The following is a 27891-nucleotide window of genomic DNA, read 5'->3' on the forward strand; positions in this document are numbered from 1 at the left end:
CATCAGAAGTTGTTTGTGGCCCTGTCTTTTTAAGAATTGACCAGGATTATATGTACTGTCATTAGAGATTAAGTAATTGTGGGGTATTAAATCAGCTCTGAAACAAAGTATACTTGAAATACTGTGTACTCAGTTAGAGGAGGGACATGAAATAATGCAAATGTTACTGAGCATTTTGGGGAAAGGTGGTGTTGAGATTGTCTGCTTGTTCTTAGAAGCTCATATTTGTAACCTGCCTAAGAGGAGACAGGGAGCAGAAGCTGGGATTTGGCTCTAAAATGAATCTTTAGATTGAGAGGAAGTGCTTGTCAAACTGTTCTTTATGATTAAATTGAGAATGATAAGTGGACTGTATGGATCATGTCATAAAAGTCAATATTACGGGTTCGGGTTGTTTTAATATTACAGCGTGCTCAGGGCTTCTCTGTGGAGACTGTCACTTTTCATCAAGGTCTAGAATTGCATTGTAGTATGGTATTTCTTCCCCTTCAGAAGTGTCTTGCCATGATTTCCAGTGGAGATTTCTCTCATGATGTATCAATTAGTGGTTGCTTACTACAAATTACAGAAACATTGGTTTACATGGGATAGCGCGGCAGAGTAAGCAGAGTCTCTTTAGAGGTTTCTTGGTGCTGTACTGTGAGTCCTTTCTTTCTTTTTTGCTTATCAGTAGCTTTTATTATTCAGACCTACCTTTAAGGTGAACAGAGGGTTTCACAGCTGTTGGTTTCTAGAAATCAGTTAATTTCAATAGAAGAAAACTATTTGATCTTTTCTCCATGTCTCTTCCTTAAATAATTTCTGTAACAGAGTGCATGAGTTAATAAGATCATTCATTTAACCAAGTACATGCATTAATAAGGTAAAATCTCTCTGAAGCTCAGTTACTTTTTAATCTTTGTATTAGATTTAGAAGAATGAAATATTAGAATTTTTACCAATAAATTTAAATAGAATTGGAATCATTTGAACTAATGCTAGATTTAAGTGGTGACATTTCAACATAAAATATAATGATTTGGTATATTACATGAGAGATTTTCACTCAATTTTTAAGAGTGGGATTTTTATGAGCAGTAATTCAGAAAAATGTGAGTCTACTTAATGGAATCGTTTTCCTATTTATGCTGACATTGTTTTTTCCGTTTATGATGATAGCCTTTCTGGAATGTGGAAGCATTTTCCTCATTGTCATTTTTTCCTTAGTTTCAGCCCAAACGCTGAAGAGCAACCTTGATTCAATGAACCATCAGATCCAGCGCTTAGAAAATGACATCAAGAATTTCCCTAAAACACAAGATGAAAATGACAAGTTTGTAGAGAAGATGAGCATATCCTTTTTGCGTGTCTTCGTTGGTGAGCTGAACATTTTGATTGCCTGGATAAGTATTTACAGCACTTGAAAATAACTTTTTGGGCTTTACATCCAAGCTTTTATTCTAGTGCTGAGGAGAGTGTAACAGGGCATGTTGAATGTCAGTCAGATATCGTGGCTTTGTGGGTTTATCAAAGAAAAATGAAGAGGGGATTGATGTCCAGAGCCATTTATAACTGCTCATCGCATTTAGTAGGTTGCTGTAATAAAGAGGTTCTCCTAACTATTGTCTATTTGGAAAGTAAGTTCTAGTGGGATTAACCATCTGAATGGGTTCAGTGACAGAAATTCACCAGAAGATTTTGAATACCTTCTCTATAAGGATTTATTTTAAGTTTCTGACAAGACTGTGGAAAAGTATCTGAAGGAAGACAATTCGTGACTAAGTGGAAAATTGTGTCTTGTTACTTACATGTTCTCTTCCACCTTGTCTTATTTTCAAGGTTAAGAGACTTGCTAATAATCACATTTATCAGTTCTGCTATTAAAAAAACCCCTTATTATTCCTGTGACATACATTCACGTCAGAAAATCTTCCTTTGCCTTGTCGTCATGTGCATAGGCTTGAATACTGTCAAGTAAGTCCCACTTTTGCTCATAAATGAAACCAGCATATTGAAATGCTTTTGCAACTGTGATTTCTCGTTGATCTTGACAGCTCCGTTTTACAGGTTATAAAAGTGAAAACTCTGTTTTCACTTGTGTTGAGTAAATGCTTTGCCATTTGTTGTTTTGCTACCTATGTATTTACTGTACTTCTAAAATTGATTTGGATCGCTCAAGTGATTTGATGAGGAAAAAGAGCCATGTAGGTAACGTTTACCTTCTTCTGTGTTGCGGTTTATCTCCAGAGTTTCTTAGAGAAGAAAGATTGTCTGACAGTGCAAAAGTGAAAAAATAAGTGTATTAATGCTTTTATATTGGCAAAAATAAGAGGATTCTGTGGAATTTTTGACAATTAACTGTTGAAGGTCTCCTGAGCAGCCTTGTTTCAGTGCACCTACATTGATGTCCCAGCCAGATTGCCAATTCCTGGTAATTAAAATAGGTACCCTGAACCGTAGGTGTCTGCCAACTTTTATCATGCTAGTGAATTTGGTGGCTTGACAATAGATAAGGCTCTAAGAAATGAACTGATTCTGCTGAAGGATATATGTTTTCATAATTAGTAGATGACCTGATAAATGGTGCTGTTTGTTTTTAGAAAGTCATCACCAGTCATATCAAGTGATGAAATTTGTTTCTGCTTATCATTGAGTAGATTTAAGTTTTCTACTCTTGTGTATTAATCTTCAGTATGTATTACTTGTTTCCATCAGCTTCTTGAAGAATTGATAGCACATACTGAGATTAGAAACTAAGAATTTTCGAGCTGAACATCTCTCTAACTCCTTGAGTGTTTCAGAAAATTTGAGATGTGTCTGAACATAAATCGTCTCTCAGTACAGAGATTTAGGATGCAGGGATTCTACCATAATTAAAGGCTTAATTTCTTTTTCCCTTTCCTGCTAATTAACAAAGCTGTTTACCACTAACTGTGGATGAGACTTTCTTCAGGAATATTTAAAGGACATGGCTTGGTGTTGTCCTAAGGTAGGAGATCAATTACAATGAGAATCTCATTCATGATATCAATTCTTAATAATCAAATGAATTAGTATTTGTAATATAGACGTGAATACTATGAAAGAAGTTATTTGATTTGGTGGTTTTTTAAACTTTTTTAGTAAATATGTTCCTGTTATTGTGAGAGACAAAAGGATGAATAGAATTAACTCCTTCCATTTTGATCTAGGGATTTTTTGTTGCAGTATTCCTAAACAGGATAATTTGTGATCTCACTTAATCAGTTTTCCTTATTTAACTGTGCATACAATTATTCATCTCGATGCATATTACTGATGAAACTCTGAATGCTTAAAAAGAACTGAAAACTACTTTAGGAATTAAGCACAAAGACAGGAAGAGTAGTGTGTTAGTATTCCACAATCTGCTTAAAAAACTGCAGGAGATTGCAAAAGTAATATCCTTAGGTAAATATGCCGCATTGATCAAAAAAACTTTGAATTAAAGCTGTCAGAATTCAATTCATGTAGTTTTGACTGCAGCCATCTAACTTGATACATATCAAAAGGGTATTTGAAAACATTTTTATTAGTTACAAACTGAGGAAAATGGATTCATGTTAGCTGAAGAGTTTATATTTAAAATAAAGCTATAGGCAACTAAATGAAATCACTCGATAACATGAGCACATTCAGTTTTACATCATTTCCTTTAGAGCTCTGCAGATACTCGTGTGAATTGATGCTGGAATACAGTCAGTATGTCTTCCTGCTTAAGGGTACTTTTTCTATTTCTGATCATAAGGTTCAATGAATATGATAGAAGAAATTCAGGTGATCTAGCTATAGGTTGATTATTAAGGTATGGTATGACCATCTGATTTTATTTTGATAATAAAATAGAATCATCTCAACAAGTAATACCACCATCAACTTTATAGCTTCTTTTTAAGTAGAAGCATCTATTTTATGTGAGTATACAGTCTTGACTTTCACAATTCAATCAGTGTAAGTTCTGCATATCTAATGGATTGTACCAGTGATTTTCCTCTCAAATATGCATAAGGATGCTGGTTTGGCTCCTTATGTTTCAGTTGCTAGCCACTATGACACTTTAAGAACTGCTCAAGGTTTTTGGACCCATTTCTTAGATCTCTTTTCCTCCATGTAAGAATATTTATACTGTGATCAGGTTACTTGAATTATCTACAGTAACAAAATGGATTCACTTCTTTACTTAAGGACTTTTTTTCCCAATCTTTATTTGTGAAGGTTTTTTATATGCATTTGAAATACAGATTTCAACTCATTAGACTTGAATACTGAACTACAGACTTAAATGGACTTAAACTTCAACTAAATAGACTTAAATCTGACATACAAAATATTTCAGTTATTTTGTAGCTTCATAGGCATGAGGAGTAAAAAAAATGTATTATTTCTCTCTTTTTCTGTATCAAAAATCTGGCCCTCCCACCATCATTGTAGAGGAGCTTTGTGTTCAATTAGTAACACAGTTCAAACTTCCGTGATCACTATTTGCTGGGAAACAGTACTTCATCTTGAATCTTATGTTCCTTGTGATGAATGCTGTGGACTTTTTGAGTTATGGAAATACTTCTATGGGATTCTGGAATTATTTTTGTAGTTACTGTTTTGCTGTCAGGCTTTAATTGGGATTGTTATTGCCTAAGTAATTGCATAAGTTTTGAAGTCACGAAGGCATGAAGCTGAACTGAATGGTTGGCCACCAGAAATAGTTCAGTTCAAAATGAAGATTACAGCTGTGCTGCAGCAGAAGGGAGAATACACTGTGGTTGAACAAGAAAAGAAAAAAGAAAAACAACAAAGAAAAAGAGAAGTTAAAATATTCTTTCTGTGAATTTCATGCTTTATTAAGTAACTGATGTGTGATTCTTGAGACAACTTTTTCATCAGCTGCTCCATGGCTACAGTTGTAGTTACTTGAAGATCAAATTGTAAATAATTTACCCTTAAATGTGGGAGGTTTCTTTTATAATTAGCCCAGCTTCATGCAGCACTGGGGAGTCTGATTCAACAGTTTAGAGAGTAATTACAGACTATGACAAATGTAGCTTTCACTCCTTGTTTTATTTCAGTGTTTGTGCCTCTAATGGAAGATTTCTTTAAAGTGGAAAACTTGTACTTGCCATAGGGGTATGGGCTGCTTTCTTTTCAGTGATGTTAAAACATGAGTGTCTAGCTGGGGATTGAGGAAGATACTCAGATTAATGGGGTTTAACTTTAAATGTTATTATGAAAGATTAGGGACATCAGAATGAGAAGCTGTTTCAGAGGGAATGGCAAATTGAATGGAGTTAATTTATTAATTAATCTTGATTTAGGGCTATAGATACATAAATAATAAATACCAGCTCTTCATCCATCCCAACGTGCACACACCCCCCTCAGTGGCAAAGGTTTATTCCTCTAGGAAACAGGCAGGAGCTTTGAGCTTGGGTCTGAGGAGAAGGGCTAAGTAGGAGAGCCAGGCAGCCTTAGGGCTCTCTGGTCACAGGGTGTTGGGTTTGTTCTTTTTGTTATCCTGCTAGTTGGAGAGAAGGACTTTCTGCTGTGTTGTTTTTGGACCATTGTATAATTTGTGACCAATGTTACATGAACCTATATAATGTCTCATAAGTCTGCTGGTATATCCTTAAATGAAGATTTTATATAGCTTTTCTGTATTTCAGCTGTATCATTTACTCTAGTAAGAGATATGAACATGCCCAGTCATGTTAGTCTTTTCCTTAACAGAGCAATAAATGGTGCCAACCCTTTATTGGGGCAAACTCAATAAATGTGCTTTTCTAACTGATTGCATCCATGTGAAGAATTAAAGGCTTATTTTTAAAGAATTGCAAAATTAAGGCAACTATGAATGAAAGAATAAAAATTACTGTAGAGAAAAGACTTTCAAAGCAGAGTGTATTCATCTTATTATTAAATAGGAAACAGCCATTTGTGAACTAATTTGAATTTTCAGAAAGGAGCACCATTCATAACCAAATCCTTTTTATGAACTGAAAAAGCTGCCTTCCTGAAAGACTATATTCTCACTGGATAGATGTTTTGCTCATAGTTCTATCTAATAATAACTATTGTTTCACAACTAAATAGGAGGGGGGTTTTAGTTCTTTATTTGATCTACTTCAATTGTAAAGAAAGGATCTGGGGAGAAGTGTGCGTGGGACTTCTATGCATTGGGAATGTTAGATATTGCATGTGCGCTAAACATCAACTGATAATTCTCCTGTCTGAACCGCTGCACCACAGAATCTCTTAGAGCAGGCTACTAGGGAAGAAACAAATATCCTCTGAATCAGAATCTCAGCATCTGGGAATTGTTGTGAACCATTTTCCCTCAGAGTGACTGAGCAGCAGGACAACATTTACACACTGACGTGGAGTGCTGAAAGAATGTTAATGGCATTAACGCTCCTGTCATCTGTTAACACTTGGGATTTCCTCCTAGCTTGTTATGGAAAAATCATTCACTGCAAGTGTTCTGAGATGTCATTTTTAGCCTGTTTTTGTTTTTCAGACCATTTGATATGAGCTAATGCCTTCACTTCTGCATCAAAATGTGCATTAATATCTGAATTGCTCGTAACTGGGGGCTTCTCAGAAAGAACCCAAAATAGGGGAAATTTCTGGGAACTTTATATAGCCCTACACTTGAACTATCTTTTGCATGACTGTATTTAAATGTGCTTTCAAATGTAGAGGAAATGAAGGAGGAGTGATTTACCAAGTTGAAGAGATGAAAACGTTAGCTGTTCTCTCCAAGTCTTGGGTCAGAAAAAATTAATACTTGATTAAATACTTAATTAAGCAATTGAAAATTGTTTTCAACTATCAGCTGTTAGTCTTCCTTGCTAATCTAGAGAAAAATACCCCGAATTGATGTTGTTTGTAAATGAGGAAAGGCTGAAACAATGGAACTTTAAAGTCTTTAATTGTTTTTCCAGTGGGGAAAGATGGACTACTTGGAGTTGCACTCAACTGTTTTGAACTTACTTGATTCTTAAGAGGCTATCCTATGGTCAATTTTGTTAGCACCCAGAAAATGATTAGGAACTTGTTGAAACTGTAGGATCTTGCCTAATATAAACAAATCCTAATGAGCATCTGGTAGTAGTGCTGGTACTGCAGCATTAATGAGACTTCTATTTGGTGTTAGTGAAGAGTATGTGCTTTTTGTACTTTGCGTTTATTGTGAGCTAAATTATTTCTTCAAACTTCTTGTGATTAATTTGACTTTCTATTAGCAAAATACAAGAAAAGCCCTATTTTTTCTAAATTAAAATAGTAAGTGAAAGAAGAAAAAGACTTTGCAGTGCCTCCTGAAGGGGACAGCACAGAAAGTAACTATCTGTTGTTGAATTTTTAGTTTATGGGATTTGAACTGAATCTTCTGTTGTTTCAATATCTTTTGAGTTACTTGTGGTGTACAAGTTTCAAGCCCAAGAGAAAAGAGATCTGTCGACGTATGACCTTCCTGGTGAAGAGAGACATTACATTTACCTTCTCAATGTACAACTATGTGCAGTATATTAGAACTACAGTGATCAATACATGATTTTCTTCAATTGAAATATCCCATTCACTTTCCCTCTAAAAATACTAAGTTAGATGAAATGTAAAATCACCCCATACGGTGGCTCTTTCTATGCTGATTTCTTATTTGACTTCTGAATCTTACAAGCCCATATGGGCTGAGAGCTGCTCAAGCAGGAATGTGAATGGAATTAATTTTGAAGCCATGATTCTGTTGGGCTTCTTTTCTGATCACTTTCAGTTCATTGTTCTGTTCTAGCCAGATGCGTAAAATAACAGGGAAGTGAGAATGCCATCAGCTAGAGAACGTTTGGAAGACCACATAGCAAGAGGAGAATGGAAAGTAGCCAGTGGAGGGAAAGATGAAAAGGGTTTGAGATAAAGGGCGGAAGGCTGAGGTTTAGAGAGTGGCAAGAAAATGTCAGCATGACAAAAGGATGCAAACTTTTTCTTTCCACCTACACCCTGAAAGTTCCAAACATATTTTGCCCAGGGAGGTTGTGAATGCTCCATCCTTGGCAGTGTTCAAGGCCAGGTTGGATGAGGCCTTGGGTGCCATGGCTTAGTGTGAGGTGTCCCTGCCCATGGCAGGGGGGTTGGAACTGGATGATCTTAAGGTCCTTTCCAACCCTAACTGTTCTATGATTCTATGATTTTCCTTGTTTATAAGCCATTCTCAGTGTTTTTTAAATGGAAAATGCTTAAAGCAGTAAAATACAAGCTCTGTCATGCTGTACGTCTTTTACTTGACAATTCATTTCATAGTTGAATGTGGGATTTGTTTGCTTTCTCTTCTTTTTCTGCCTGTGTCTCTTTAGAATAGCAGTTGTATAGGTTAATGTGTAGGCCTGCTTTTGCCTAAAAGCAACTTTCTTTCCTGTTTGATGGTTAAGTTCTCTGGATTTCTGTTACTGTAGTTCATGCCCAAGTATGTACTTTGTTCATCTTATAAGGAACTTTTTGAAGTGGAATGTATGTTTAAGTACTAGGAATACAGTATTTCCTCCCACCTCCCATCCCTGGGTCAATTTGAAGTCAATATTTATGAGATCTTAAAATGCTTTTAAGAACTTCTACTTTTTTTCTGCACGTTCTATAGGCTTTAACTCTAATTTTCATTAGATTGACATAATGAGCAAAGAACTAAAAAATCATGTTGTTGGCTTACATTAAAATTTGCATCCAGGATGCTCTGTTCTTCAGTACATGTACCTCTGAGAAAGCTGAATTTGTGACTTGAGTACCAGATTTGGGATTTCAGTGAGTTGCTTTACTGTTTGACAGCCGCCAAATGTGTATGCACCAAATATGTGTTATTTTATGTTGCCCCAAATACAAGAAAAAGCCCCACTGAAATGCACTTTGAAAAGGAAATCAGCGGTGTATCATTTTATGAGAGGTTACATTTAAAACCCTTTTGTCTCTGAACACTCACATCATATTGAAATGGGTATGCTAAAGCAACCAAGACACACTTGATTAAACTGATCGTGCTTGTAATTCTTAGTATATCTGAAGGTCTGACGTATTTCATCAGCGTAGGCACAAAATCCCACTTCTGAAAGCCCTGTGATAGAAGATAGGAAGAATTAGTACACACATTTAATCTGCATTTCCAAACTGAAGGCTCTTTGAGCAAATTCAGGGCATCAATGAATAAACAGTTTTCTTTTTCCATTTTTGCATTGCTAATTGTTCAAGCTCAGAGCATCTCAGCATTTTAAATCCTACTGAAGAACTGACCCTGCCAAGTTCAAAATCAGATTACAAGCAATTTGTGCTATGTTTAGTTACATAAATTCAATTGGCATTATTAAGCTATGGGGGATATGGGAGAGAGAGCCTGCTATTTGATGTTGAGCTCAAATGTACTTGTTTACTTACTCTTTAGAGAGTGTGTCTCTCTAGCATATCAACTGATCTGCTTGTGCAGACCAGCCTTTTTGTAGCTTAACAATTAGATAATCAGCAGGTCAGGAGCATGGTCAGGACCTCCTGCAATTAGAAGGCACAGTATCAGAAACAGATTCTGAAGCTCTCAGTCCTGAGTGGCACAGCAGCATCACACGGAAACAATTTGTAAATCATTTATTAACTTTTCTTTAGGAGATCCTGTTGATCAGTGACTGTCATGATACAGCTGGGGATATTCAATTTCACTCCCACTGAGAAACATCAGTGTGGCCTTGTGGCATTTACTAATCCTTTCACTTAGCTCATTTTTCACCCTGAAAGATAAAATAAATTAATCCCCCACTAAAATGGCTTTGAAATATTTTCATGACTGATGCCACATTTGGTTTAAGTAGATATTTGTTACGAAGGTCAACAGACATCGTTGAATTAACATAAGCATGTTTCTATTGCATGTAAATATTCTAGACCTGCAAAACATTATCTCATAGTGTTTACTGTAATGAGCACCAGATGAAAGCTGTCAGTCGTTGTAGCAACATGGAAAACTGTATTGCTTAAACAATGCAAGTTATTTTACTGTCCTGATAGAATGAGTCTCCTTTTCCGATCATAACTGAAAACCATGTGAGTTTGGTTTGTTATTTAATGCAGTAAATGGTAGTGTTGCTAGTTGTTTTCCCAAATTATCTTTTTCCTAAATTACTGGGAAGAAATCAATTTGTCATGATGCTGTCATGATCCTTAGCTCAGAATGCCTGTACAGGTTTTTATACTAGTTGTTTGAAATGAAACTTTAATTTCATTCACTTACTAATGTTCTTTGAGCATCTGTGGGTCCTTAGCTCACAATGCCTGTACAGGTTTTTATACTAGTTGTTTGAAATGAAACTTTATTTTCATTCATTTACTGATGTGCTTTGAGCATCCATGGTTACTAAGCTGCAGCCCTTGTAGAATTAAGAGAGAATTTCCAACTAAAGATGAGTTTAACCTTGTAGAAAAAAACATTTTATAGATTCGTGCTTGGTCATGTCCAGTCTGCCTACTGGGACACATTATAACATGAAGGTATTCTCCTTAAACTGTTTCTTTGACAAAAGAGGATTGAGGAGTGGCAGAGGTTTGAGCATGGTTTTAACCTTCATTTTGATGCTCTGCTTTATTTCTTCTGAGTAAACGTGATACTAAGAGTTATCTGAGAAATAGTAGTGGAAGAAACTGTCAGTCTTCTACGTTAAATCTGTAAATATAAACGGTCACTGTGGAATTGTGAGGGCTTCTTGTAGCCCCTGTATTCTTGTATGTGAAGTAGCAGGTTTGTTTTGAGCCATAGTGAACACACTGGCATTTGCAAATCTAAAGCCATCTCCTTTATTTTACTACCTCTCTTTCTCAGCTGTAATGAGGCATACTGAAGCTTTCTGGAATAAATGTGGATGGTTTTGTGCGCGTATGTATTTAATCACACAAAGTATGAGGTTTTCCTTAAGGTATACTGAAATGCTGTATTTTCCTCTGTCGTGCACTATACATCAAAAGAATTGTTAGTTTGTTTTTATTACGTACTATCAAATAACAGAGATACTGTTCAGATATTTCATGGTAATTGTTTAATTTGATCCAGTCTGTGCTTTGCTCAGTAAAATAGAAGTTGGAAAACTTTAAACTGGTTAAGTCTAATTAGGCATGATTCCGGCTGCTTATTTTTGTCCTAATATAAGTGTTTTACAAAACTGGTTTTGCTTGGTAACTGGCTTTATTTCCTTTTTGTATTCCTGTATTTGAATATCTTTATGTTCATTGTTGCAAAAAGAATCCTACCCAGGCTTGCATAATTCATCATGAGATACTCCGGTTTTCTATGAACAAAATATGATATAAGCCAACAGAGAGATATTAGTAAAACATTGTTTCAGTGCTTGACCAGTTATGTGAAAATTGTTGATTTGCTTTGAGACAGGATCAATCTCACAGACTATGGGCTTCCTTAAGGGCATGAACTGGGAGACTAATCAGGACCTAGTAGTGTGAGAATAACTGAAAAAGTGTGTGATACTTCATTTGAGAGACTCAGTAGTGCATGTGTCCATGCATGGGAATATAGATAAGCTGTTTACTACCTTCTCTTTTTTATAAGGTAAAAATCAAGAAGCAAGCACAGATGGAAATGCAGATCAGTTGACCCTCATTTTTTGTTACCTTAGTGTGGCTCATTAAAGTACTCTTTCCTTCTTGCTTTCTTCTTCATTCAGGCATATGCAGAAACAATTGAATCACCTGCAAAATGTTGTTCTGCCAGATTCAACACACATAGCTTTTTAGAGAGCTTTTCACTTCCTTTATTATTGTATGTTCTTTCTTCATTTATTTTTGATTAATCTTTCTTAAAACTAAAAATGTTCACTGTGTTCCAGATGATAACTACAGGTTTATATAGGTGAAATCATTACTTGGATTGAACTTGAAAATCACCTCATAATGTATCGTGTTTTAATGCATAATATTCATTTCTTTTACCATGATTTGATATCAGTAAAAGAAATGACAAATCCCTTCAGAAAATGATCCTTTGAATTTTAACTTGTCTGGACTAAGGTACAGTTTTCATAAAGTTAATATTTAAAAATACAAGAACTGTGGAACATTATAAATGAAAATGGTGTTATACAAAGCAGATTATCAACTTTCTTTCTGACAGTATATTTCTCTCTTCGGGTCTTCGTTTCTTTTTAAGGAAAGCCCTGCTAGGAAGGGACATAAGGTAATATGGATTGCTTTCATAGTGGGCTATCCTATGAATCCTGTGAGCAGGAGTATACAAATAATCTGTAAATTCTATTCTAGTATGAATAAAAGAAGACATTGTAAAATGTTAAAAATGAGGAGGTGTGATGATATGCAACAGACAGGAGCTGTGTGGCAATTAACACCTTCACATGGCTTATCTTTCTTTTTTGTGTTTAGTGAAAAACATGGATTCTATAACTGGCATAGTAAAAATTTGAGTGGGTTATCTATGGAAATCCAGACATTCAGCTATAGATTTGTGCTGGGTTTTTGGTTTAATCCCTGAGATGATGTAGATGTACCACATGGGGGAGCTCTGTTCTGTTCCACACCCGGAAGAGCTCATCCAGGATTGTGCTGCAAACTGGTACTGAGTCAGATGGAGAGAAAATGCTATACAAGGATGATGAAAAGTCTAACAAGGTTGCTGGAATGCCTTTTTAGGGTATATGTTGGCTAATGAGTGAGAGAAATTATTTTTATAATAATCTACATAGGCACGTCAGAATTCGAGAGGAGGAAAAGCTTGTTTTGGACATTCCAAAGAATAAAGTGTTATGAACAAAATCCATTTAAGTACATTGAAATCTAAAGGTTTTTTGATTGTGGGTAATCGCCTGAGGGAAATTGTGCTTTCAGCCTTAAATATATATTTAAACCAATTTGTCCAGATCAGCGCGAGATCTTTTTGTAGAGAACTGTGCGCTACTGGAATGGCAGTTCATTAGAGATCCATTTTCTAATTGCTGTGTATGCGTACTTTAAAATCTGAAATTAAAGGGAGAATGCGCTGTCCAAATCTCTGGAGCTGCAGCATTAGATATCGGAAATTGGCATAAGACATAGCGTTATCAAAGCTGTTGGTGTTGATGCAACTGCTTTTGCTCTCTCTCCTTCTGTGCTCCTCCAAGAGAAATTAAACCCCCCAACCTTTTGAAGGGGAAGGATGTCCCTGAGCAGGTGTTCTCATGTTCTTAAAGCAGCGTGTTTGAGTATAGGAAACTTTCATTACAGATCTTAGTTGCGTAGTGATTATGCTCTTTGCTTTTCTGTCTGACTAGAACATTTGTCTAAGAAATATCCTGAAAGGTTTGTTGGCTGAGATAGAAATTTCATTGAACCATAGAATGGTTTTGTGGGCTGACTTCACCTTCCTGACTTCTTGTTTTAATCCCAGTTGTTTGGGGCAAGGCTGTTTGTGTGCATCTGGTGGTGAGTTCCAAGCAGATCACTGACTGAGAAAGTTATTGGTACCAAAAATATGTAACTATATGTGAAAAGAGGAGGGAAAGGACGTGCACCATTTCACTCAGATCATGTATGACGTGTGGTTTTAAGCATGCAGCTGGTGTTCAAAATACTGTTTAGGTGCAAAGATGACTGAAGATGAGTGTTATTTTTCACTCAACGTTTTGTGCTTGAATTTGTGAACATTTCATTACAACAGTTGTTTGCACTAAACAAATCTCAATTTGAATAAATATGTTCCATGCTCTTTTATCTGATAACAAAATCATTGCTTTTGCTCCTTGATTTTGTACATCTGGGCTCTTGAAACATTGTATGATCTGAACTCTTTGAGATTTCTACAAACAAGAAAATGAGGGTTTCTGGCTTGGCTTTATTAAAGGAAACCTAGAAATATAAGGAGACCCTTCTCTTCTCCACATTTTACTAAGAACCTTTATCTAGATGAAGTAACCATCAGATCTACTGAGCGAAGCTTGTTGAAGCAGGGTACCACTGACAGCTCAAACATACCTCTCGTAATTAAATCCAGATGAAGTCAGGAAAAACTGCATGATCAAAGGGAAAGTGGATGTGGTTGCAGTTTCTCTGAAAGATTTAAGGCACACAAAGCTGTAATTATTGTTTAAGACATCTCATTGTGTGTTCCGAAGGTAATTTAATATTTCTAGGAGTGGCTACCTTCCCAAGGGCTTTGCTGAGATAGGTATCAACATCCAATTTTTTTAATGCTGTTACAACATGATTTGTCAATGCTTTGTGTTGTTTGAAAGTCACAATTAATTTGAATATAATATGCAAAACGAATTTTGCAAAATCACTTTGTACTAGCTCTATTTTAGCTGTTTTCTTTCTTGTTCTTATTCATCTGAGGAGATTTTAATCTAATTGTTCTCCAGGGAAGCTATGCTAGAAATCCATTACTCTTGCAACATTTTGCTTGATGTATTCTTGACTATCATGCCTTCTGCATTGCTTTCTAATTAATGCATGAATGGTGATTATGATTAATTGTGTGCCACCATAAAACATAAGAGAGATTGGAGTTTGAAAAAGCTACAAGTACCACTCTCTGTAGGGTTTCAAATTCTTTTAAACTCTGTTCTTATTTGTGGCACTTTGGTTTAAGATCTAGATGATTTCTGTTGTAAAAGGTACTGGAAGAACACTTGCATGAAGTCTGTAGGGAGTGGCTGCTTTTCAGACTTCTCAGTATGGGATTCCAGGTAAAAATGTGATCCATGACTTTGCAGGATCTGAGCAAAGATCTATGAATTTTGTAGAAGTACAGGAAGATAACCTGTAAAGCATTAACAAAGTGGAATAATGGACTGGAGAATTCTTTACATTCTTCTGTAAATTTATACAGCTCTCCTTGCCTTTCTTCTGTCCTGTCACCTCACATCTCTTATTCTAGCACTCCCATCAGTTACACCCTCGTCATAACCATCATCACACTTTAGTTCTTGTTATAGGTTATGTATATATATATGTCAGGCAGCGGCAGTCAATTCACTTCTTCCTGGCATGGTTTGCAAAAGCAGCTTCAAAATTCTGGTGACTTCATCAGTGGAAATAAAGGTTTGGTTTTGCAAGGATGAAAGGTTGGTTTTGTTTCCGGGCTTCTCAAGCTGTTAGAAACTGGTTTGATTTTTCTGTCTTCTGTTAAAAATGAGAGTGTGGACTTTGGAGATTTTTTCTCTGTCACATTTAAGGGGGAAAAAACTCAACTTCTGAGGTCATCAACTTTATTTTTCTTCTTTTAAGCAAATTTAGGTTAATACCAAGCACTAACTTCGGGGTTTTTTTAATTTGTTGTCTATCTTCAATATAAATGTTTATAAGATCTTCCCCTTTTTCCAGCCTGTGGCTTTCCAAATGCTGCCTTTTATGTTTTCTGTCTGAGGAGCTGCATGCTCTTATATACTTCTAGTTTTCTTCATGCTACCACAGGAAATTCCTAAATTGGCATTGGAAGCCTTTGAGCAGACTTTTCCAGGAGAAACCAATTTAAGAATCAGCCTGTGGAGCTCTGTTCCTTGGACTGAGTATTTTATACAGCAGGCACTTGTTTATCAGTTTTTACCTGGAGAGTTCCTATGGGAGTTGTGGAGAAACGAGCGCTGATCTTTGCATCCTGATTAACAGAAGTACAAATAAAAAGGCAGTATTGAAATGATGTTGACATAAGCTCTCTCTTGTGCATAGTCAAGCGGTGTGTGTAGAATCGATGGGAATAGTCTTTTCATTATTGAGAAGCTTAAACTCCTGAAAATTAGGGATTGATATGATTGCTTAGTGCTAGGAGTGAGTCAACATTGACAGATTCTTCTGGTGTTTATCAAGATGGAAGTTTTATGGCCAGTTAGGGACAAGTCACAATGCCTCATCTTAAACGTAAACTCAACCATGATTCTGCACTTGAGGGAGAAGGAGCAGATGACAGCAAGTGTTATCAGCTGGTTATGATCTTTCTATACTTCACTTTCATGAACTCAAACACCGAAATCGTGTCTGTGCACAGTGAATGCAGTTGTGCCAAATAGTTCTAATAGCTAATAGCTTCTTCAGGTACTAGTGTAATGAAGGCCAGGGAATGCTGAATAGTGACTGAGAAAGAACTGTTGCAGTTTGGTTTATTTTGTTAGGGTATTTTCCTGGGCTGTTCTGTCAAATGCTGAATGATGAGGTAATTTGCTTTGTAATGAGAAAAAAATTCTCACATGGGGCTTTTTATGGGTATTTTATTAGTGAGTCTTGAAGCTCTTCAGAAGTAAATGATTTTGTGTGAACTGATGAAATGGGGCTCCTTCTGTGGGTCTTGGCTCCTTCTTTGTGTTCTAATTTGGGTAGAATAAGTGTATTGTAATAAGGATTCCTGCCAATTCTTTTATTATTGATATTTTCAAAGGCTTTCACCAGGAGGAAGACATTAGTTTATAACTGTGATTCATAATTATCTGTGTATGCTCCAGACGTGTTGTCTTCTGCACAGTCACAGAGAAACATTATGTATCTAGTGTGAATGATGAAGTTGTTAGCATCTGTTTACATACTGATAGCAGGTGAATAAAAGCTATCAGTGCAAATGACTTACTGTTATTAAAGTTGGATTTCTGTCTTCAGCTAATATGTTCTGTTGCGTTTCTCCAGTTCAATTCAAAGAATGCTCTATTATGAATGAGCTTTGAGATTAGAAACTAAGAGTAGTGGTACATCCTTCATTAAAGATGATGCTGTTGAATCAGACTTTCTCTTTTAGCTATAGAAAACATTTTTTAGCCTTGTTTGGTGGTTCTTTCAGCCAGAATCCTGCTCTAAAATGCTATGCAAGAGTTTTGAAAGAACACTTTGGAAAACATTACAAAAATATTCCTGTTGAAATGTATTTCTTTAATATTAGTAGTAGATAAGTGTAGTGGGGAGGGGAGAAGGGAGAGTTTTGCTGTATGAACAATGTATGGCAAGGCATTAGCGAGCAGTCTGCTGATGGTTTTCATTTCAGGTGGATCATGCCAAGGGATTACATTATTTTCACAAATGAGTTTGAAGCGTGGGTTTGGCTCTTTTTTGTCAAGGCAGACAATGCTTTGGCTTAAGTGTGGATAGGAAGCTAAATCAAACTCCATGCAGATACAGAAATTCAATTATTTGGTCCTTATACTTGGTTTAGCTGAATTATTAATATCTTGTGAAATTCTGATGATAATAAGAATACTTGGCTTTATTGAAAACCAAGTTTAAATAATAAATACCATTTGATTTGTTGAAATAATGAACTGTTCAGCAAGGTAATTTTAAAACAGGATGTTTATAGTTCATAGTGAGGATTCTGACAACTGGTTTGTTCTTAGTGTTTCATGTTTCTCTTCAGCAGTTCTCAATCTGATTTAATTTTGGCATGTTTGGAGTAGGAAAAGCTATATTTGGGTAAAGTACAGTATGTAGAACTTACCTGTGAATTTGGGATTTTTTTAATGGAATGAAGTTGCATTATATATAAAGAAATAGAGATGTTATATTCTGAAGTTGAAATGATGTGTAAACAGAGTAACCAAAGCCTTGCTCATTTGGGTTTCCCAGACTCACAGGCTGAGGTTGGAAGGGACCACTGAAGGTCATCTTGTCCAAACCCGCCTACTCTAGAGCAGGCTTGCAGAGCTGTGTCCAGATGGCTTTTGGGTATCTGCAAAATTCCATAACCTCTCTGGACAACCGTTTCCAGTGCTCAGCCACCCATTTAAGCTCAGCTTGGCTGTTACTCAACACTTGATTCAGACCTAGAAATATAGGAGGCCAAACATGTATTAGGTTGTGAATTTCCCTTAAATCACGCCTAGGTATAAATGCAGAGCCCTCTGTGGAAGCTGAATCTTCTAAACTGCTTTCTGATTCCTTGCCTGCACTACCATACGTGTAATTTCCTTTTGTGGCTAATTCCTTACTGCTGAGGATGTCAAGTGCTACCTCTGAATAAGGTTAATTTACAAGCAGGTCTGATGATCCACACAGTGATGAGCGGTGTCACAAATGTGTTTTAATCCAACTCTCGGATGCTTTATCTCATACATCATAAAGGCATACAAGCAACAATCAGCTGTTGTGTGATTATTTACATTATTCTTTCTGCCTAATTAATTCTCCCCCAACTATGTCATTTTAGGCTCCAATGATTTTACTTTTAAGCTTTTGAATAGGCAGTTTTTCAGCACATTTATTAACTTTTCCCACAGTGTTTGTAGTAACATATTGTGGATTGTGCTGTTTGACAGTTAATGGAAGTAAAAATAACTTACGTTTCTTCAAAATAGAAGAATACACAGTAAAGAGGCTGGTTTGACCCTGTTAAAATGTATATAATCTGCACTGCATTAATAACTAAACTGTAATTTTATCAAAATATCAACTATTGGTATGCTGTTCCAGATATTCCAGGTGTATCTGTCCATTTAAAGAGTTGTAGTGTGTATGTGTATCTGCTGAATAATAACGTGGCATTATGGTAAGTGGCTGCGTTCCCTCCTGCTTCAAGTACTGCTGGTGTTAACTCCAGAGTTCTGCTCAGGACAGGGGAGAAACCTTCAAACACGTAACTTGTCATGCAAATATTAATAAGCCATTTGGAATTAAACTGTATTATCTGAGACGCAACATTCTGATGGAAACTGTCAATTTTCAGGCAGCAAATGAGTCCTCAGGAGTTTGGAATAGCTAACAAACTCTGAATTATGTGAAGCTGTAAATTTAGTAAAGCATGAAGAATACATGTTGACATCTATTTTCAGTCTTGCAGTATTTATGATTATTAAGGCTCGGGGCTTTATCGTTGTGTAATGATACAGTTCATGGGCCTCTTGCTCTCAGTGCAGATTTATCAACCTGCAAGTAAAAGCTAACAAACACACACTGCATTGACTGTAGAATCAAAGAGAAATGCACTTAAGAAGGCTGGTGTGGGCAAATTTCAAGGTAATCGTATGGAGATTTAGAATGAAGCCATGTTTCTGTTTTAAATGCTGCTGTACTCTCTTTTGAGAACAGTTTCTGTCTGGAATCAATATTAGGGTCAGCGTGAGTAAGAAATAAAATAAGAATCCTTTATACACTCAGTAAAACTGAAGGTAGATGGAAAATACATAGATTGTCTATTTAAACAAATGCAGGTTAGGTGGCTCTGCTTTCCAGACTCCCAGAAAACCCCAGGCTGATTATTTTTTACCTCCTCATTAGTGCCAATTTATATAATACGCTAAATACTTGGACTCTTTTCCTTTAGGTTTAGTATATTTGTAAATGAGAACATCTTCCCCCTCTGGTCTCAGTGGGCCTTTATTTTCGTCTGTCCCTGTGGTTTTGTTCTCTGTTAGGAGTTAATCCATCTGTATCATAATGCCAGCTGCCTCTTTCTTAAATGGAGTTTTTTGTGTCAGCACAAACTTGTGAGAATCAAGCATTACATGAAAAACGCTCCCAATGGAATGATGCTTTCACCTGATTTCAGCTTCCTGTAACCAGCAGCTGGAAGGACACGACAAAAAGAACTTCAGTCTGTGAAATCCTTCTGGAGAGTGTTGAGAAGTTTCTGGCAGGAATCCCCTTTTTGTTCTTTCTTGTTCTGGAGGTATCAAAGACATTAACTCTGGCCTCTGTTGTCCTAAATTACATTTTTATAGTGACTGTGTGCCCTGGGGAGGGGCCTCCCTAACTGCTGGAACACCAGTGCATTTCTCATTGTTATAGGTAAATTGCCAATGTTCTTTCTACCGTGGCATATTTATTGTTGACAAATGCCACGTTGTCAGTGTTGGCTTTAATTTTCTTTGTAAATGTGACAGTAATAGGTGCTGCCTTGGGGCAAGTGAGTTTTGTGTGTGTTCAGGTACTTTATTAGCTATTATATGAGTAATTAATATGTTGATGTGAAATTCATAGCAGATGTAATGGTAGAAATGATGATTTTTCCTTCCAGCTGATTTGAGGTCTTTAACCTTCATTTCTCCCATCTTTTTTTTCTCATGTTTACATGAAAGAAACCAGTAGAAAGCATGGAAGTGCTATGGTAGTGGTCCTACTACGGACATTAAAGCTTTAATTCTGCTGTTGATGGTAATTAGTGATTCTTTATCTCCGACACAATGTGGTAGCATAGTGTCATGGTAACATTTGTATCCATTGCTTGCTTAATGAAGTGGATTAATTTAGGCATTGCACTGAAATGCCAGCAAACTGCAGTCATCTGGTCATATTTCAAAGTGTAAAAAATAATTGATTTACTTACAGAAAAGAGGCTTTCAGTCCTTACAGCTGGCTTTATCCAGCTGTGCTAATATTTACCTGTACTCTGCTACTGACACCACACTTCATATTCTCACTGTGGAAATCCTTCTGGGTATCTAAACATTTTTTCCCCCTCTTCCTGGTGGTGGTCATTGTCAAGCAAACCACAGAACTGGATGGGAACTTAAGTTGGCAGCAGTTGTGATGCAAACACAGAAACAAAATCCTTAATTAAAAAATATATATATATATAAAAAAGAAGTTTGGTGGTTTCCCAGCCTCTCCTTACAGAAAAAACAGTCAGGAAAAGGTATTATTAGTAGATAACTGAAATTTGGCAAGAGAACTTAATAAATCAGTAATAATAATGGAAGTTAATGGTCTGAATTTACCTCTATTTTTGTAATTCAAAAGACATGAGATTCTCTGATGTTAATTGTTTGCATTTAAATTTTCTTTGAAGAGTTCTTTAGAGATGTGCAGTGCAGAGGATTTTACTGGATTGCATGGGAAAGCATATATTAATGTTCTGATACAGGTTACTGAGCAGTGATTTAGTTAGTTACTAATCTCGGGGCAGTGTGTTAAAACCAGTGAAATAGGAGAGCACTTTCAGAGGACACCTGTGAATTTTAAACTCTTAATAATACAACGAGACGCTTAGAAAACCTCGGACTGGTTTTGTGTGGTTGCCCTCTGCAGTAAGGAAACGGCTTAAAGAGCATAAACTTTACCTAAAAAACACTCAAAAGAAGTATTTAAAACCTTCAGTAAGGATTGTATGTATAAAGTTACCCAGATGGTGGTTAGGTCACTGCAGTGGTGTAGTTCCTAATTGTAGTGAAGTAGTAACTCTCTGTATATTCAGATCTACAAATCCATTTTTTTTGCTTTATGTGGAACTTGGGGAGACAGGTATGGTACAGAAGATGAAAATGTCTTTCAGAGTGGGGGTTCAGGGCTTTTGGGGGACAGTCATGATTTTAATGTTGTTTTGTTTGTTGTTTTGGTAGGCAAGTCTTGGCTCAGTAGTTTCTTGTGGTTATGAAAGAAGTGTGTATGGGAAAACCAGGTTGTGAATAAAGTAATTTCTTGTCGTTGAACAAGCATCTTTGCCACTTAATAGTTCTGTGATTTTTTTGGTTCACAATGAGAATGGAACCTTGCTCACAGTTTTTAAGTGATCACTCATAATTTAACTGAGCACTCATTTCAGTTTGTATTAATGGGAGCACTTGGAATTAAGCATTTCTTTCAGGCACAGTTTTGACTTTTCGTAATGTTTTTCATGAAATAGGCAGGCATGGCTTTGCTTCTCTGGAGTTATAGTGACTAAGTCTTCACGATGACTTGATGTAGTGCATTCCAAGGTGATGTTTCAAGTTAGTAATATTTTATGAGCATGAAGATTGTATGAAGCATATAGAACGTGACAGTGTAACTTTGTTAATATGACATGCTATATGACTGGAAAATACTGCCTCTACAGCACTGACTTTTCTTACAAATTAGGTATAGTTAAAGTACTTTATTCTCTCTTTGCTGAACATATTCATCCATCTTACCGACACACTTTTGTCTTACAAGCCATCCATTAATGGTATTTCTTATTGGCAGTTTGGTACTTACTAGATAAAAACTAATAATGTTGCAATAACGGTATATGTTTCTACAGTGTTACTTCAAAATATCTTGGTGGTTTCAGTAGCAGTATTGTGTGGTTATCTCTTGTTTTATTTTATAGTGTTAACTGCTGTTATTTCTCATGTTGAATGTGCAGCCTGAATGGAGAATTTGACTCTGGGAGCATTGTTTCAAAGAATTGATTCCAAATCTGGAATGTTCAAAGGTTTTTTTCCTTTCTTTTTCACACTTTTCAGTAGTTTTTAGTATATTAATTTGCTTTCATATTCTATGAGGTTGTTTTTAAAGGAACCACAGATATAATTTGTATCATTATATACCTTCATATTTCTTTCCCCTGTGGTTGGAGAGTTGTCCAAGACAGTAGTCTGCTAACTCTAAGGCAATTCATGTTTTCCTAAAATTTTGAGGCGCTGCTTAATAATTCAGTTACGTGCCATTATTGCCCATTTAATGTATTCTTGCCGTTAAACTTTCATTTCCTTTTGCACACTTAAATGTCACTGAAGACTGAACTACCCCAAGTTTGTCTTGCATTAATTAAGATGAGCAATTTCACAGTCCAAGCTTGAGATTCTAACCAAGCAGGTTAAACTTCATTACAATAAACTGCAAATATGGGCATTATTCTGTGTTTGCACTGGTATGAAATCATATCGGTACATATTACTGTTTCAAAATCTTGATACCTATATGTTAAGATCCATCACACAGCTGATTTCTACTTTTTGGCATTCTAAGTGAACATTACAAGCTAACGAAGGAATACATCTTTGTTTTTATGCTACTGAGGCTTTAATGAAGAAGAAAGAATTACTTGGAAAATAAGTTTCTTAAGAGGAAAATGTATGTTGTATAAAGGTTTTGATCATACTTTTAAGAACCAGTTTTTAAATGACTGCATAGCCTTCAGTTAGACTAGGAGAATCCAAGTGAAATATTAGGCCTATATTCAATGGAAGATAATTTCAGCTTTGTTACACTTGTATGTAGAACATGCAATGACAGCCTGTAAAGTACTAAACAGTATCCAAACACTAGAGAAATGTTATGAATAGAATATCCACCTGAATTTCCTCTTCATTCTGCAGTCTGTTGACTGTTTTCTAAAGAATCATTATAGGGTTTAGCCTCAACTCAAACATAAATGGCTCATATGATTTCTCTGTATCTCCTCCTTGTTAGTTTCCAGGTTGTTTCTGTTGCAGAGAGGTGGGCATCTCAGAAATACTGAGTAATTACAAATGTGATACCAGGCAGAGTTTCAAATGAAAGTCTTTAGTAATGGGAAAGGTTGAATCACAAACTCTGCTGTATTAATAATAAGAATCAGCATGGAAAAGATCTGTTGCAAGTGAAAGCCACAGGGAACCAGGCTGCATGAGTTTTGTAGTTTGGGTTATAACTTGTGTCTTTTGTTCTTGGGTTTTGATATGTGCAGCACAACGCTTTCATCAGCTACCATACACCATCAGCAGAACCAGTTTAATCCTTACTAACTGGGTTTGTTTACAGCAATTTGTGACTTTATATCTTTGTGGATATAAACAACCACAGCGGAAGAAAACAGCAGATTGAAAACTTAGTTGCTTCAAGGAAAAACTAATATTTCCTTTAATAGTTTGCACCCTTCCTGTATTCACAAAGAATTATTCTAAAAATATGTTTTTGAAGTGGGGAGGAAAAGCCACATTTTTCTGTTTAAAAAGATTATGTCAAACTTTTAATGGTGCCTGCTGGGATGGCCTCACTCCATTTCATTTCTAGAGTTCCATACTTCCTCCTTTAAAAAAAACAAGACTTCTGCTGTTGCGTGGTGTTTTTCTTACTAATAATTTCTCAAAGCTGTTTGTCAGTTAACTGGGGCAGGTGGGTGGATATTCCAGTTTTATAAGTTCTGTGAAATTGCATATTGAGGGCATGCCCCAAATAAGTTTATCTACTACAGGAAGCTTGAGGTAGTAGGAGCTGAGTTACGTCACTAGGCGTTTGAGTCCGCCAAGGCATCTGTAATAATAGACAAAGAAAAATAGATGTCATATCAGATAATCTTGTCACTGGTAGGTATGCAGAATGCAGAGTTTACATATGTGTATAGAGGACATAACATCACTGAAACATAGATCCTAATTTTCAGTATGTCTTTTCATAGAATGTATTTCACAAAGTTAATAGTTTATTAGAACAAAAATGTCCAAGATACTTGGTAATTTTATCAAGTCAGTTTGTGTAGTCTATTGATGGCAAATCTTCATCACTGGAAAGAAATCATTTAGTGGAAAAATGTGGCACCACCTTATGTTGGTAAGAACTTGCAGGCCTGTTAATACATCAAAATGTCCTATTTGAAAGCAGAATTGCACTAGCATATTTTCCAGTTCTGACCTTTGCATTTGTACCTTGTTTTCTTTACTATTTTTACTGTTAGATTGGATTACATTTGGATCATTTTCCTTAACAAAACCTTACAGCTTTGCTGAGAGTGCCCGAGAGCAATATGAGAAATTGTCCAACATGCACAACAACATGACAAAATTGTATGAAAATCTGGGAGAATACTTTACCTTTGATCCCAAAGCAATAAGCATAGAAGAATTCTTCGGTGATCTGAGCAACTTCAGAACTCTGTTTCTGGTGAGTAATGTCTGTTAAACATTATACATATTCTTTTATCTTCTATTTCTGCTGTTCCGATTATCTTTGTGTTTTGTTCTATGGCAGGAAACAGATGAATGTTTCCAGAATTATTTAGGTATTAGTCACTGGGAGCTATCATCCTCCAGTTTGTAACTTGCCAACTCAACTGGAGGATAGGGTTAAGACATATGAATAATTAGGAAAAACATGTTAAAATCAAGACCTGAATGGCCATATGTACATGGATGTTGTGTTACAAGCTGGCTGATACCTTAATGTTGCTGTGATGCTATGGCTGAGGCTTCCAATATGAGCTCGGTACTGCTGGCAGAACTCAAGAAGTTCACTTAGACACTTATGTTACTATTTCCAGACATCCACAGTGGTTGATGTCAGGGTATGGCTTTTTTATGCAGGAATTTAAGAATTTCATTTTAAACAGCTCAGTTTTCTAATGGGTTTAATGTCATCTTTCCTAGTGGCTGCCTGGGAGCCATAATTAGCTGCACTATAGGAAGTGTACAGGGAAAACAGATGCCTCGAATGTCACATTGTGTCTCTAGAGAATATTGACATCACTTGGAAATACCACCATTTCCCATACAGCTGTGGCTCACTGAGCCGTCTATTGCCAGTAGCTGGATTAATTTATCATCTAATCAAAAGGGCTTTCAGTTTTCAGTGTGATGGAGGAATAACTGCTTCAAAACATTATTCTCATGCCAATTTTACTTTATTAGAAAACACCTATTACAATATATTTAACTGTGCTTTTTAAATTGGCTGAAATTGTTCTATTTTTGCCCATGAGCAAATCACCATTTCTTTTATAATTAGTAAGTATGCCAACACATCTGCATGAAGATTTGTCAGGAACGGGAGTAGTTGTCATGAGATATTCCAGTGCAGTTACTGGCTCACAAATCCAAGGCTTACTTTTTCCAATAATTTGAAAATCTGTTGTTATAACTACTTGGACCAGACTTCAGAGTAGCAGTGTCCCGATATTGTGATGAAAATCTGTCCTTAAGCACCTAAGTGCCTTGAAGGGGATAAGAGCTAAGGGCACGTGTGTTCTAGAAGATGCATTAGAATGAAAATACTTTCAGTTGCTTGCTTTTTTTTTTCCCCTTCATTTTGACTTCCTAAAGATTTGGCTGATGGCCTCTTGCTCTTCAATGGTTGGAACTGAATTTCCAGGGAGAATATTTTTGAGAGATTCATATATTGCTTTGGAGTGACAAAGTAATAGTGGGGAGGAGGAGAAAAAAGTGGTATTTCAGGTTTTTGGTGTGGAAATGTGAGACATTATAAATGAAATGCAGTAACTTTTCTAATAACAAAGCTGGAATATTTCCATATGAACCACAAGCAGTAAAGAAATGACTCTGTGTACATTACACAGAGGAAGTCATCATTGTTTCAAGTTTAGAATGAGCTTCTGTAAGTAACTTTGTAGGAATGAAGTGCTGATTTCAGGAGTTGGGGGGCTACTGAATCACATTGTACAAGATCCTTATTTCACAGCAAAATGCTGTGCTTAAGACTTTGAAAAAGGATCGTGATAACTTGACTATTGGCTTTTCTCAGTGTTGTGGGCTTCCGACTTCATGATGTGTAATTAATGATATATTTTTTCATCTTATGATTTCAGTTACACTTGTTCTTTTCAATGTTTTTGTGTGGGTATAACTGATTGAGTGTTTCTAATCATTTTGAAAAGGAGATGAAATGCAATCTAGCTGATTGCATTTCCCTATGTTTATTGATCACTGGTTAAGGCAAAAGGAATTCTGTGAGATTTAACCGTTCAAAGTACTGTTAATTATTATTTACACATAATCCTCTGGTTAATGCTCTATTCATGTATGTGCATTTTACTTCTGCATATATTTTGTGGATATGGAACAGTGGTGTGAATTGCACAAACCACTCTACTAATTTATACTGAAAAATACCACCTGGGTTTTGTTTACCAGAACCTCCTTTACTTTGCTCTTTATATGTAAGTGCGCAAATACCTGTGTTCTGCTGAGTATTAGTGTCAGACAGCAGATTTGCCTTGTTTTTATTATTATAGTTATTATTTAATAGGAGGAGAAGAGGCTGTTATGAAAGTGGTTGGCACAGTTAAAACATCCTCAGTAGCTAAGTACTTCTGCTAGATATGATTTGGAGCAAGCAGGTTTTGGATATTTTCAGCAGAATGCAGCTACTCTGCTCTTTTGAATGTAATTAATCTTTTATATTTCAGTTATACATTAAATCAGTTTTCATGGACTTCGTTTTTAAAGTTTTGATACTAGGAGTAGCTATGGACGAATCAAGAGTACGGCCTCCTTCTGGTAGGCACTATGTAGTTAGTCACGAACTAGTAGTCACTTGTTACTGAGGATGGCAGTAACCTCACATACACATTCTTACAGTCCTTGGTACGAGGTTGTCACGTTCTGATAACATCTCATCAAAACCCTTCATGTTGCGGTGTAAATACACTCAATAAATTCACCACCGTAAGACATAGTTGTATTATTACTTAATTGACATAAAATGCCTTCTGTGTTAAGGAGGCATCATTATAGATGTGAACTTCTCCCAGCAAAGGTAACAATCCACAGGGTGTTTCAGGAACCAGGGGTCTTTCTGCTTTTGGAGTTTCTACAAACCTGCGTATGGTCAGTTCTCGGGCATTATTTGTACTTTCAGTCAATTCACTTGTTTAGATATATACAGTGGTAGTAGTAGTAATTGTAATTGGGTCTTTTGAGAATTTCCTGGGTTATTTTATTCAGTAGAGCAGAACCTTGTAGACTTTAGTGGCATAAAGGCTCTTGTTTAGGGATTTAATTTTTTCCAGACGCTTGAGGAAGGCCTTGGGCAAGCATTAAAAGCTCACGGGACACTGTTCGGGCTGTTTTGAGTGGTGTGGGGTTTGTTTGTTTGTTTGTTTGGGTTTTTTTTGTGGTGGTTTGGGGGATTTTTGTGTTGAGTTTTTTTCTATAAGCAAAAATTGCTAAAAACAATTAAGATTTTCTGCAACATTTCGATGCTTGTGAGAAGTTTCCCAAAAGGAAAAAGACCCCAAAACTCATTTAATCTGTGGAAGTTACTGTAAAAAAGGGATGTAACTACTGGTCAGAATTCAGATGCAGTCAGAAGAGGCTGAGCATGTACAGCTGCTCCCAATATTCCCGGGAGCATGCATATCAAATTTGTCCAGTTCAGACTATTGCAATGCCTGCAGGCTTGTTCTAAGTGGTCCCATTAACGTTTTTTAGTATGTTATTAAATGAAGTATAGTTCTAGATATTCTTGAAGTATTGATGAATTGTTTGTCATTCTCGTCTGTTATTGCTAATG

General features: G+C 36.2%; 1 protein-coding gene across 2 annotated transcripts in view; it reads left to right on the forward strand.

The window, feature by feature from the left end:
* The window catches only part of DIAPH2 (diaphanous related formin 2), a 231741-nt gene that overhangs the window by 111033 nt on the left and 92817 nt on the right, over positions 1-27891 (forward strand). For both annotated transcript variants that reach the window (XM_080624841.1, XM_080624842.1), the window contains 2 exons: positions 1207-1330; positions 24363-24528. In XM_080624841.1, the coding sequence (XP_080480967.1) occupies positions 1207-1330; positions 24363-24528 (290 nt within the window). The remainder of the gene's footprint in view (positions 1-1206; positions 1331-24362; positions 24529-27891) is intronic.

The sequence above is a fragment of the Psittacula echo genome (genome assembly GCF_963264785.1).
Source record: "Psittacula echo genome assembly, chromosome: 8".
Classification (NCBI taxonomy): Eukaryota; Metazoa; Chordata; class Aves; order Psittaciformes; family Psittacidae; genus Psittacula; species Psittacula echo.